Raw genomic sequence first — 14401 nt, forward strand, 5'->3', positions numbered from 1 at the left:
ATTCATCAGTCATCACACACATCATGCTATGCAAAACCAGTATAAACTGACCGTCGAATGAGACAGAAGGTCATACAACGCGAGACCGTGGTAAACTGGTTATGTAAAGCTTGATATGTACTATGTACACACGGGATGTGTATAACAACGGCAATTCGAAAATAATGGCGGCAATAGCACACAGCTACTTTAACCAATCGTTAGTGGATAGACCCTTTGTACCGTGTGAAATGGGCCCTAGAGACCAAGTTCAATTTGCTACGAAAAAAAAATAAAAGGAAAAACAAAACACTAACTTTCCCTTAGAAGTTAGGAGGGGTGTAAATTACTTTTCTTTTTACTTACTTCAAAACAGAGGATAGTATGTTTTATTTACCTTTTTTGAGGGGGGAAAATCATCCAATGACTCTCGCCTTGGGCGAGGCGAGAGGGAGTGTCAGACTTTTACTGACTAAAAACCACCCCGTTCCTACTTCTGCTTTTGCAGCCGTAGCCCCGGTAACCCGCTAAGCAGTCCGTATTTTATTTACCTAGGTATGACGCCAAAATTTCTAATTTGATATGATCAACAGTTTTATTACTTACTGAACTTACATGCCCAAATGTAGCCAAAAACCAGTCAACGAACCAAACTAGCTCTAATAACACTCTTACAGTAAAACTAAACCCCGTTTCTCACGTTCACCTATCACAACTATTTGACGAACAAGATAAATGACATTATAACGACGTAAAGTACCCAATTACAGAATGTAAAGTATCAAGAATGGCCACCATTCTACCTGTCACAACTTAAATAAGGATATAGTGAAAGTCATCTCAACCGTACGTCGTTCAATTAATTTTGACAAGCCATTAATCGTATCTAATCATTCATAATAAGCTGGACAGTCTTTACGATTACTGTTACGTAATCGATACATGTGTTCGTTTCATATCGATATGATAGATGAAAGTTTTCATATCGATAGCGATCTCTCTTATTTGATAATCGGATGTTGAGATTTGGTTACTTCCATGCATGACACTAGTTTGTATTTGGTATAGTGTATCTTTGGATCTACCAAAGTTATTATAGATAGGCTAGCTAATGTCATATATATTCTTAAAGCTATTTTACACTGTTTGTATGTTCACTTATAGTGCTGATGTTATTGACAATAAAAAAACTATCTACACACGTCTACTTATGCTATCATTGGACACTGCGTTTTTTGTGACATTGCAAAATCACATTATGGCATCTCCTCTTTGTACTTGCGTCATGATTGGGATGATTTGCGAGCAAAAACATGCATTATGATAAGTTTTACGTACCTAGTCACAATACTTATATGTACAAATAATGTGTTATTACCCATGGTGCAATATTATGCAATATTGACATACGTTTAGCTAAAAACAGTGTATGATTTTGTTTTCTAGTTAGAGAGACGTGATTCGTTTGTTTATAATTAGCATCTGAACAGTCAAGTAGGTAAGTGTTCATAATATGGGACAGGAAAATATTCAATATTCATATGACTTGCTTCTAAGTATCTATACATGTATTATGAATTACTACAGGTGTTATATACTGTGTTAATTTTATTAAATTAATGTTTATAATGTTGTAAAGTAAGTGCGTTGTATGAAACTTGTGTTGTCTTAAGTTATTTGCTTATAAAAATGCGAAACGATTATAAGGAAAAAGTCTATTAAATGTGAACTCTCGTGATGCATCAATACTGATGATTTAAGCGTGTTTACGTCATTATATTGAAGTTATAATTCTCCTTGGTATAAGGTCATTTAAGATGATGTCTGGAACTAAAAATTATGTATTTGAGACAAAAACCTTTTCCGGTATATTTAATCAGGCCGTTCCATAACTTAATTTTGTGAGAACTATTAAGAACTATGTTTTACAGCTTGCCGTATCGTTTGTCATGTAATATGACTATAAGTCCCTAGTATGTATTGAAACTAGTCGAGTTACCTGGTTAAACAATTATATACTTACTTAACTAAGCCGTAAAACATACTTAATTAATAACGTCACTTTTTTATTCCTCAAAAAAGTAAGTAAATTATAAGTAACTCTCAATTTGTCCCGTTCGCGTCCCAAATGACCAGGACCCTATCGTCCCATGATTAGTAAAGACCTACATAATAAAAGATAATAATAACAAATTAAACCACTCAATAACAAACGCAATCAACAATCTCTTCTCTACTCAAGTGGGAAGATCAGAGAGCCCGCCAAACGGCAAACGGTATCAAACGTCAAAATAATGTCAATATTATTATTGTCAAACGTATCGGTCATTGGCGCGTATCACTAACACACAACTCGTAATATCGTAATGCATGCAATCGAAATATAGGTTAGTTGTTAACAACCTGTTATCTGTAATATACTGAGATATTTATCAAAGAACAAGGCCTCGCTTTTAGTATAAGGTACTTAATTTCAGCACTGAAATTACATAGTGACTTGTTGAAATTCATATAAAATACTGCAAATTATATTGTAATTTGCAGTATTTTTTAGTATTAGAGTTTCTTGCTTAATGATGGAGTTTCTTTCTCGTTCTTCTCCACTCGAAGTTACACTTTGGGACGAGTACGGACAATTCAATTTGACGTTTCAAAAGTGCCTAATTGAGGATTAATTGAATTATTTTAACTATTTCTTTAACTACGAAATGACATGTAATTTTAAGTACCACCATACTGTAGTATATTTATAAGAATATTATGTCGGTATGTCTAAAATAACCATTGTAATTAATGTGAGGGTATACCGAAATAAATCAGTGTTCAACCAACTTACGTGTGTTTCACTACATGGTGACAGCGGTGCATCGTTTTTAACGTTTTCTAAGGTTAAAACGAACTCGAACGGATATAAAATATTGTTTATAAAGTTCAGTGGTGCATAGTCCTTGCGCACAATTATGGAACACGCACGTCCTCCAGCAGAATTATCTCTTGAAGGCGGTCCGGCCGCACGCGCCATGGCGTGGCGCAAATGGCGGCAGCTGTTCAATGTGTTTCTTAAAGCCTCTGGAGTGAGCAAAGAGCCCAAGGAAGTTCAGGCTGGGTTGTTGGTGAACCTCATTGGATCGGCTGGCTACGATATACGACATTTAAATTTGAGGATGGTGAAAGCGAAGATGACGTCAACTGTGTACTTAAAAAGTTTGACAAGTATTTCGACGTGAAACCAAATATCACAGTAACGCGATTTAAATTCTTCACTCGTTATCAAGAAGAGGGCGAAAATATTGACGAGTATGTTACTGCCTTGAGGGTCGCGAGTCAACATTGCGAGTTCGCGGACCTGCATGAAAGCTTGATACACGATAGGATAGTGTGCGGTATCATCGACAATAAAGTCAGAGATCGACTTCTTTGTGCTGAGGAATTAACGCTAGCGAAAGCCATACAAATCTGTCAGGCAGCCGAAGTAACTAAAGAGGAGAGTAAGTGCATTGACGGCACGTCACAGTCTGTACAAGTGGATGCAGTGGACGGCGGCGGTGCGCGAGGCAGACGGTCTGCGAGAGGATGGCGCGGACGCGGTGCCAGCGGGAGCCGCCGGGATCGCGTGGCGGAATCATCGACGCAAGTGCAGGTGCAGAGAAGCGCCTGTCAACAATGCGGCAAGGGATGGTGTATTGGTGGCGAGCGATGTCCGGCAAGGGATGCCTTGTGTTTTATATGTGATAAAAAAGGTCACTTTTCGCGGGTATGTAAACAAAAGAAAGCAATTCGTAAAGTGCTAAATTTAAGTGTGGATACGGCGAGCAGTGACAGTGACGGCAGTTGTACTAATGATATGTTTTATATTAATACAATTGAGGACCACAAAAAAGTACGTAAGTCAACTAATGAATGGGTTGAAGTTGTAAAATGTAATGGAAAAAATATTTTGTTAAAAAATAGATACGGGTTCAATGATAAATGTTATTTCTAAAACGGATTATGTGAATTTGGGTTTATCTATTAGCAACCTTATGCCGTTTACAAAACGAGTACATTCCTTTACAGGTAACCGCTTACCTATTCTCGGAACTGATAAGCTGGCTTTTGTTTTTAATAAAATGCATTATAGTTTGTCTTTTGTTGTTGCGGATTTAAAATGTCAAAATGTACTTAGTTTGGAAGGCTGTGTTACTTTAGGTTTAATTAATCAAGTCAATGCTATAAATATTGAACAATATTCCGATTTGTTTAAAGGGTTGGGTAAATTACCCGGTAAGTACAGTATTGTTGTGGATAGTAGTGTACAGCCTGTAGTTTGTCCAACTAGGAAAATTCCATTAGGGCTTAAAGATAAGTTAATGAAGGAATTAAATAGAATGGAAACTTTGGGTGTAGTTAGGAAGGTTACACACCCGACAGATTGGGTAAATGCTATCGTGTTAGTTGCAAAAAAAGATGGCAGTATTCGTGTTTGCTTAGACCCTCGACCTTTGAACCGTGCGGTGCGGCGTGCGCAGTACTCGTTGCCGACAGTGCCCGAGTTAGCTGCGCGTCTGCGCGGGGCTACCGTATTCAGCGTGCTAGATGCAAGGTGTGGATTTTGGATGATTCAAATCGATGAGGCTAGTGCTGATCTTTGTACTTTTAGTACACCTTTTGGTCGATATCAGTTTTTACGGTTGCCGTATGGAATTAACTGTGCACCGGAAGTTTTTCATTCAAAGCTCCGTCAGCATTTAGAGGACTTAGAAGGTGTGGAGTCCTTTATTGATGATGTGATCGTGTGGGGATGTACTGTGGATGAGCACGACCGTAGATTGGAATGTCTGTTGCAGCGAGCCAGGGAAGTAGGCATAAAATTTAATCAGGATAAATGCAAGTTTGGGGTACCCGAAATTACATATTTAGGTCATAAGTTTCATGTAAATGGTATGCAAGCGGATGATTCAAAGGTTAAAGCTATTATGGAGATGCCCTATCCTGCTGATAGGAAGGCTTTAGAGAGATTTTTAGGCATGGCAAATTATTTAGCAAAATTTATTCACAATTATGCAGAGAGTGTGAATGTGTTAAGAATGTTGTTAAAAAAGGAATCGGAGTGGGTGTGGGAGCCCCAACACTCCAATGCAATAGACAACTTGAAAAACAAGTTGTCTAATGCGCCGGTATTGGCATTGTACAGTGAGAGTGCGCCAGTGGTGGTGTCGGTAGATGCATCCAGTGTGGCACTGGGTGCCGTACTGCTGCAGGAGGGCCGCCCGGTGGAATTTGCCTCCCTTACACTTACCGAAACACAGAGCAGGTATGCGCATATCGAGAAAGAGATGCTGGCCATTGTGTTTGGGGTTGAACGGTTCAGACAGTATATTTATGGTAGGTCTGACGTTACTATTCAAAGTGACCATAAGCCCCTGGAAGCGTTATTTAAAAAACCCTTAGTCTCAGTTCCAGCCCGGCTGCAAAGGATGATGATGAGAGTGCAAGGGTATGATTTTAAAGTAGTCTACACACCGGGGAAATATATGTATATAGCGGATGCTTTATCTCGGGCTCCTTTGACTGAAACGATGCATGAACAGGTATCTGATGAAGTTGAAGTGCAAACGTGTTTCATGATCAATAACATGCCGTATAGTTGTACTAAAATGGAAGCAATTAAAAAAGAATCCGAGACAGATAGTGATTGTAAATTATTAGTAGAATATATAAGAAATAACTGGCCTAAGAATAGGCGTGATGTAGTTGAGAATATGAAAGTCTTCTGGCCATATCGTGAAGAACTTCACTATGTGGACGGGATAATTTTGAAAGGGGAGCGTGTATTTATTCCGCGGGCTTTACGAGATGAAATGTTATCGCGAGTGCATGAGGGCCACCTAGGTATAGAAAGGTGTAAGCGTCGTGCGCGCGAGGTTATGTTTTGGCCGGGACTGTGTGAGGACGTGGAGCGCGTGGTGCGGAGCTGTGAGGCCTGCACGCTGCACGCGCCGCGTCCGCGTCGTCAGCCTCTGTTGCAGCACATGGTGCCCGCATTACCTTGGCATAAACTAGGCTCTGACATCTTTGAATATAAAAAGAAAAGTTATATTGTTTTGGTGGATTACTTTTCTAATTATGTAGAAGTAGGTTTATTGTCCGGTGTGAGCTCTAAGCTTGTGATTAGTTTCATGAAAGACCAGTTTGCACGGCACGGCATACCCGCGGAATTAGTAACTGATAATGGGCCGGCTTATAGTTCACAGGAATTTAAGAATTTTATGCGTGACTGGGAGATACGGCACGAAACGTCATCGCCGCATTATCCACAATCGAATGGTAAAAGTGAAAGGACAGTTCAGACAGTTAAAACTATGTTAAAAAAATGTGTAGATTCAGGTCAAGATTTTTCATTGTCTTTACTGAATTTTAGGACTACCCCACGTAACGGCATGGATTCACCGGCACAAATTTTAATGGGTAGACGTTTAAATACTAAACTGCCAATAATTACAAAATTGTTAATTGAGAAAGTAGATAATGACCGGAATTATAAGGCTTTAATCAGTAACAGAGACAAAACTAAAAAATATTATGATAGATCAGCTAAACCGCTGAAACCCCTATCACCAGGGGACAAAGCGACTTTGATTAGTAATGATATTAGGAAACCGGTTTCGGTAATATCACGCGCATCTCAACCTCGCTCTTATATCGTGAAAGATGTTTGTGGCAACCAATATCGACGTACTCGTAGTCAATTAGTTGCGCGCACACCCTCACCTACGGAGAGCGTAAATAAGTTATCGAGGCGATCTACGGTTATAACTGATAATAATAACAAGACACCGTTGCTGGCTATGAAAACAGCTGTGCGTAGGCGCAAACAGAAGGCAGGGCACGGACGACGGGACGACATGCCTTTGGCACAGACTCCACAGGTACAGGTACAGGCTGAAGGTGCGACTGGCAGTGCCCTATCAGTACTGCTGGATACTGGTGAGAATAACAGAAGTCCAACTGGTAGCGTTAATGAGCAATCGCCGACGCCACCCACGGTTCCTATTACGAGGTCTAAGGAAAGAACTACACGAATGCTTGCAGATCTGTTCTTTGGACGTGATTAGTATACCGACCTAGTTGTGAAAGAACTTCAGTTGTAGACTTTCTATTTTTTTTTTTTTTGTAATATTACCTGTTTATGTCTGCCACAGTAATGGTTTAAATAAGGTTTAATTCTAAGTTTAAATTGTTTTTTTTTTGTTGTAGTGATGTAATAAACCTATTTCATTTCATTAAGTACCTAGTTAGCTATAATCTTATTTGTATTAAGTTTCGTAGGTATATTAAGTAAAAGTGTATCGTGTGTCGATTTTGTTTTTTTTATTTTTTTATTCTGTTTGAAGGGGGAAGATGTAGTATATTTATAAGAATATTATGTCGGTATGTCTAAAATAACCATTGTAATTAATGTGAGGGTATACCGAAATAAATCAGTGTTCAACCAACTTACGTGTGTTTCACTACACATACCTAGTGTATTTTACAAGTTATTGCCAAACGCTTTTTTTAAATAGACAATAGAAAAATTCATAATAAAATATACTTCATTTTATATTAACGTTTTTTAAAAGATAAAAAAAAAAAATATTCATACACAAAAAAAAAGCGGATTAGTGTATGATATGTTTATATTATATCTAAATTTTAACAAAAGTTCAATATACCGTTTAGCGGGAAAACAAAGGTTAATAAATTCAGCGGCGAATTATTATTCATATAGAATAATGTTTGTTTGTTGTTTCATTAATTACTATTCCACCTTCCGACGACGTAGTAAAGGCCTATTTTATATGAAGTCGGAGTTGCGTGACTTAACTCTATCATACACTTCAACAAAAATATTTTTCCTCGTAATGACCCGCTGTACTTAATAAATAATAACAATTGTCCTTGTGAACTCAACAAAGTCAGCAAACACAGGTTCTTCAAGAAAATATGTACCTAGTGAAAAGTTACTGGGATTGCCTGTCTATTGTGTACCTCAACAATGCTTGTAGTACCAGCTGAGTCTACTTAACTATCGTAAGAATAAGATATAAGAAAAATAAAAATGTTCAATAGCAATATAAGCTAAATTTTCTAAATCTCCGTTTCAACAATCATTTTGTATCTAAACTAAATTTTCAACAACCCATTTTTTTTTTTGTATTTGATGGGTCGACGTTGGCCACCATGTCGCCTGATGGGAAGCGATGATGCGGCCTACGATGGAGCATGTCTGCCCATAAGCAACCTATTTGCTTAGGCCATGAAGACAAAGAATTCCACTCCCTAGCAGTTCTCACAAGGAAGCTTTAAGCGACGCGCTTCGATAGTTATCAGACAATACTTATATAGTTATTAAACAGTTTACAATTTCTACAACAGTTTTCCAAACCATACCGTTACAATGTTAACCAGATCTAAAAACATAAAACAGCGAGTTCCACCGACTTTCGTTTCGTTTACATACAAGTGTCGGTTTTACGACAAAGTTAGCAACATAACGCGCGGTCTAGTTGTAAACCCGACACAATCGTGAATAGTGAAACTTGTATACTAACATAGTTTAACTTGATTTCATGGCACGACTATGAAAGGAGACCTTAACACCAAGAACTTTGGAAGACATAAAACTGACGAGGAACTTTCAGAAACCCTTAGCTAAGACTAAGTGTTAAGACTCTTAAGCACTTAGAATTAAAACTGGTTTAACAAATTACCTAACGCACGAAAGTTTGTGGAAACAAAATAATTGCGTCAAAACAATGGTAACGTTGTTGCCATCTCGATAAAGAAGCTAACTGGCAAATAAAATCCGGAGCTGCGGACTACCTAGCGGGCTTACCGGGGCTCCGGCTTGAAAAGCAGGAGTAAGAACAAGGTAGTTATTGGTCAGTAAGAGTCCTACATTCCCTCTCGCCTCGCTCAAGGCGAGAGAAGTCATTGGATGATTTTCGCAACTTTGAAAAAAAATCTGGCAGATAAACGACACTAAGAGTGTTTTTTTAAAGAACTAAAAAAACTATAGAATTGTTTATGAAAAAGTCAATAGTATTTTTGAATACGGATAAGAAACTTCATATACCATTTAACATTTAAAATACCTATAGAATACAAGAATGACAATATTTACGATAGACTAACAATTAATCACAAAGTTTCAAGAACGCTTTTGAACGGCGAGAGGCCGTGATAAACAGAATAACTAGTACAAGTATAAAGTTACCTTCAATATCACCATCTGAGATAGCTATTAAAATACTTATGGTAATATAGTAACGCTATACGTAATACCAATTAACATTATAATATTATCACTGCATAATCGCTGCTATACGATCTTTATCGTGCTACAAAACACTTTCTCTTTGCATACTACTACTGCTTGTAGCAAGCTCTAGTTTAGAAACTATTTTTGCTAACAAAAAAATGTCTAAAGTGCGTTTAAAGTTAAGTATTTGAGTGAACATGACAATGAAATGACTGAATAGCATAATAATAAAAACAAAAGGGAATATGAACAGGATAATTTTATCAAATTAATTAATACTGCAATAACGACTCAAACCTTAGATATTTTAATATTTTTACCATGTAGTTATGGCTAATCTTTTCCTCAATCAATAACTATAAGCAATAAGCTATTGTCGTAATACATCGATAGTAGCCGGATAGTAAGTGGCTAATTAATTGTAATCAATATGTACGAGAGAGCTGACCAGATGTTGCCAATAATTACCCGGTACAAGTAATCCCATTTGGAAATAATCCCTCATGACCATGATCAATCAAAATAATTTTAAAGAATAGGACACACTAAGAGGACTAAGAGAAGTTATAATCATGTTATAAGTGATTCATTCTAATTTGAACCCTGACCGCGTCGAAGAATGCAATAAATAAAGAAAGCTAACGACAGCGACTAGTTGTCAGAACATATCGCACTGTAACTGCTTCCACTAGCCCCGCGCACAGCGTCGCGTGAGAACATGCGACCTGCCCATCGGCCTTGGGTCCTTCGCCTAGCCTATTTCAAATCAACTTTTATTACTATACTATCGCTTCGGACAAGTTTCTGCTCCATGCCTCCTACGTTTATTTATAACCCTTTCGCTAGACAGTTGCCAACTGATGGAAAGACGAAATGTATGCGGAAGAATCAATTCATTTTGTTTTCAAGAGACGTTGACTTCTCTGTATGGCACGTTGGCGTTGTTATACTTGGCATAACTGCAATTTTACGCTAATTATTCACATGGATGGTAATAAGTGAAGATTATTTCGAATGTATCTGTATAACGCAGCTGTCGTCTACCCATACAGTGGTATATTTTGTTTGAACTTAATTCACAAATTTCTTCTAGACATCTTCACCAATACTTTCCGCAGACTTCAAAGAAAATGTCAGTGGAAGGCAATTTATCGGCGCAGTCGACACGACACGTGCGTGCGAGATAAAACGCAATTGTTCTGGATTCATGACATTTGGAACTGTACTCATTCTCGCAACGTGTTGCACAACATGACGTCCCAATTACAGACGATTACACGAACGTAGTCTCGCACGACACCTATGCCATACGCAACTGCAATGACTGTGAACAATCACTTCCGCTCAATTTAGCCGGCCTTATCCGATTATATGTGGATGATAATGCAATTTTGGTTTCCTGTCTTTTTATTCACGCAATGCTCATAACCTACATACAATGGGCAAACATTTACGGACCGAGTCCGACGGGAGCTGTAGCGATTTATACTGACGAATCTATATTCCCAGTGGGCCGACATCATTCGGATGCATTCGGATGTTGGTCGGCTCTAATCGGCTAACTCTGCTGGGCGTCAGCCAAGCCATTCCCGCCGTTTCGGTGGATTTAAATTTGGAACACTATTTTTTGTGTGGCCGTAGTAGTTTGACGAGGTGAACAATCTCTTCTCGTTTAGAAATATATCGCATCGCATATTTTGGAAGGCGATAGATGTCGAGAGACCGTCTGAGAGAAATGTCCCAATTTTGTGAACTTGGTAACAACATTTATGTTCTAGGCGCTGCACCTTAGTAAGTGACACGCATACCTCGAATTCATATCCTGCTCGTCGTTGTTTATGATTCCACGTGCGTAAGTGTAACGGTTGTACGAAAACGCGTGTTTAGCCATCGTCTCACGAATATAAACTTTCTGTGTGCTCTTTGTTGCTGCGTTTCTATAATGTCCTCTTTCTATTGTAACTGAGGTTTTTATTCTAGATTGTGGCTAGGTTATCCCAGTGCAATGGTTGCATTTACAAAATAAGTATTCTCTAGTTTTAGTTCACTGGACTAGACACAAACATACTAAATCAGATCAAAATAATAAACAAAACTCACTACAGTCGTTATTTATATCCATTCTGCAGAAAAGCCACAACTTAAACCTCAATGACTTAATGAATAAAACAGCTGTGATGAATCTCAATTACACTGAAGATGACTGGACCTGTATTCATTTGACAAATAACTATACAATATTGTTCCAAAGGCCAAGCTTATCTATGGAACACGTATACGGCGTCGTATGTGGGACCAATTCAACGAGGAACAAATTGGCAATTTGACAAAAATGCAACGAACCAAGCCGTACAACGTACACGCTTCCATATGTACAGCTAGTAAACCAGAGCGCACGCTGCGCTCTGTGATTGAATAACATCGAACTGGACTGGTTCATTGGACTCATTCTATTCGACAGTGCTCCTCGCTTGTCATTACATCAATCGAGAGACTGCCATACATACAGATAACACAACCGACGGGCGAGCAGCAGTCAATGGAATACACAGTCCTGTCATGTCTTAACAAAATACAGAAGTTAGTAAAGCTACAAGAAGTGAAATTGCGCAGGCGAATGAAGCAACCGTATCAACTGTTCAAATAAAACTCAGCGAATATTAGAAGTGGGCAGATATGAGCGGTATTTGCTTGTGACCTTCTGTTGATGCTCATTATGGACAAAGTCGAACATTTACAATCCTATTCGAGTTCTCGTAATAGTCGTGATACATTCTACTTCATCTACACTCGACAACATCGATGTTTTTATGCAAACCATGTCAAACATTTGCTGCGAGATATTTGCACCAGACAATACATCGTCAACATAATATAAAGTTTTACAAGTGCCTACACTGACGGAGCAGCTGATGTCACTACGTACTTGAATCACGAAATAATCGTGTATCGCGGTATCTACACAAATAACGCCGCTAACCTGTTCACGCTCGATGTACTATATCTAGCTAACCTCGTGTTCACCGCTCGCATCCGCTGCGTCTGTGACGCGACAACAAACGTCAAGCAGCGCACAAATAATTACTGTTTGCTTTGCGCCGGCCCCTAGTTTAGTTTTCGCTTGTCTAACTCCTACCCTCTTTTTGTTGACAATAAATTTATGTTCTATCAGCATAGTCAAACAAAACATCAGCTAATATGACTTTGTCTCACCTGTGCTCTATTGATGACATCGTGTGGTCCCCGCCAAGTTGTGGCTGCTGGAGATTTCCTTTTAGCTAATTCAAGTGTGGCCTCACTTGGACATCGTTCAAACATAAGCACTCGTTCTGCTACTGATCCACGCGTAAGGAACGGCCGCACAGGTGTCGCTCCTCCCGCTGCGGAGGCGGGCTCGCCGGCGCCAGCGCTAGACGCACGACGTGCTCGCGCCTCGAACTTAGAGCGTGCCTCTGTCACATGGGAACCCAGAGACGCTCGGCGCTCGCCGCTAGCACCAGCGGCCGGCTTCCTAGCCCCAGTGTCCAGCCTGTCCTGGTATCTACTCTTGGCATAGTCTACCAGCGACAGCGGCGGGACCACGTCGGGTCTCTCCGCAGTGCGCTCGGCCACCACGCCTCCAGTGCGCAGCGCCCGCAGCAGGCGCTCCTCCTCGCGAGCGACCTCGAGCCGCATAGCAGCAGGGTCTGCTCGCCTCGCGCCTGCGCCTGCGCCTGCTGTACCATTACGCTCTGGTACCAGGTCTGGAGGAAGCATCACCTCTATGGTCTCTGCTTCAGGTTCAAAATTTTCACGACGAGTGTCGACTCTCTGTTCTCTACGTACGTCTGGTCTTTGTTCCCTAGCCGCGTCCGGGCGATGAACCTGTCTAAAGTCGGGTCTCTGTTTTATTTCGGGTTTAGGCTCTGGCCTAGGTTTAGCCCTCAGACTCTCTGCCAATTTGATTCCGGGCGTAGGCCTGCACGACAATATTTCCGTGGGTGCGAGGCCACGCGCCTTCCAAGTCTGATAAATGGCTTCGGCATGGTCCGAAATCTGTTTGGCGATGGCGGCGATATCCTCCTCGCCCGTGTCTATCTCGCGCCTGGCCGTGGCCGCCATGACCGAGCTTCTCACAGCCAGCTAGGTAGACGGAGGTGTCGGTCGCTCCACACCGGTAACTCTAGGGGCACTCCGTTAGCCCCATCTACACACACAGGTCACAGAAACACCACAGGTTGTGCACTAGTAAAACAAAACACTGAAAAGAACAGCACTGCGGCAGGTCGCGGTGCAGCACTGACAACAGCTGTAGCAGCACGCGTCCGACAATAAACAAAGGAGATCGCGTGTGTAGTGGCGGCGTGCGGCGCGGCGCACACAACGAGCCGACGGAGGGACGTCGCGCGGACTGCGGCGCGGCGCCGCCACCGCCCGCGCCCGCTCCATGGCGCGGCCCGCTCGCCTCCCTCCTCCTGATTCCCGTTCCCGTCCTACGACCTCCTTGGTCATTCACTGACACTAATTATTAGGTTTGTCACTTTCAGCAAAGTGTGTATACTATTTCCTGAAACCGGAAGCAAATAGATAGTCTAACATTTTGGGAAAATTATGTTTCTATTTTTTAATAGCAGGGGGGCCATTTTCACTGTTCGGTATCATTTAGTTAGACGAACGAAATATTATTATTATAAAAATTTCGAGCTTGGGGTCAGTGTGTAAACGCTCATACCAGATGGGATCAGGCATAAATCAAACCGATTGCACTTAGGAGTTTAGCTGCATGACGATGACAAGGATGGGACACAAAGATTATCTAACTACAGAATGGATTTAGTGGTAAAAAAACTCTAAGATAATTTCCATAAAAATATATTAAAATGAAATATTTTGGAAAAACTTGTTTATGTACAATAAACAAACGCTACCACAAAATAGGTAAACAAATCTACGCCTATTCTACAAATAAGTTGATTCAAAGTGTTCGCAATCTGCGATTGGTCTATTGAAGTTTTTTTTAGAACATCATCGTATCCCATGCGTCACAATTCCAGCGATGTCTTATCTGTGACGAGCGAATCTGTGGCGTCGTCGGGCGATGCGTCGCGCACGCGCGTCGCCGCCACAAATAGCACGCGCCTTGTATTTATTTACACGCTC

General features: G+C 40.4%; 1 protein-coding gene across 3 annotated transcripts in view; it reads right to left on the reverse strand.

The window, feature by feature from the left end:
* The window catches only part of LOC118262280 (serine/threonine-protein phosphatase 2A regulatory subunit B'' subunit delta), a 151846-nt gene extending 138179 nt beyond the window's left edge, over positions 1-13667 (reverse strand). For 2 of the 3 annotated variants that reach the window (XM_035573500.2, XM_050697809.1), the window contains exon 1: positions 12476-13667. In XM_035573500.2, coding sequence (XP_035429393.2) covers positions 12476-13363 — 888 coding nt within the window. In that variant the 5' untranslated portion in view covers positions 13364-13667. The remainder of the gene's footprint in view (positions 1-12475) is intronic. The other variant, XM_035573501.2, reaches the window with a different exon arrangement.
* Between the last annotated feature and the right edge of the window lie 734 nt (positions 13668-14401).

Source organism: Spodoptera frugiperda, chromosome 12, assembly GCF_023101765.2.
Source record: "Spodoptera frugiperda isolate SF20-4 chromosome 12, AGI-APGP_CSIRO_Sfru_2.0, whole genome shotgun sequence".
In the NCBI taxonomy this organism is placed as follows: Eukaryota; Metazoa; Arthropoda; class Insecta; order Lepidoptera; family Noctuidae; genus Spodoptera; species Spodoptera frugiperda.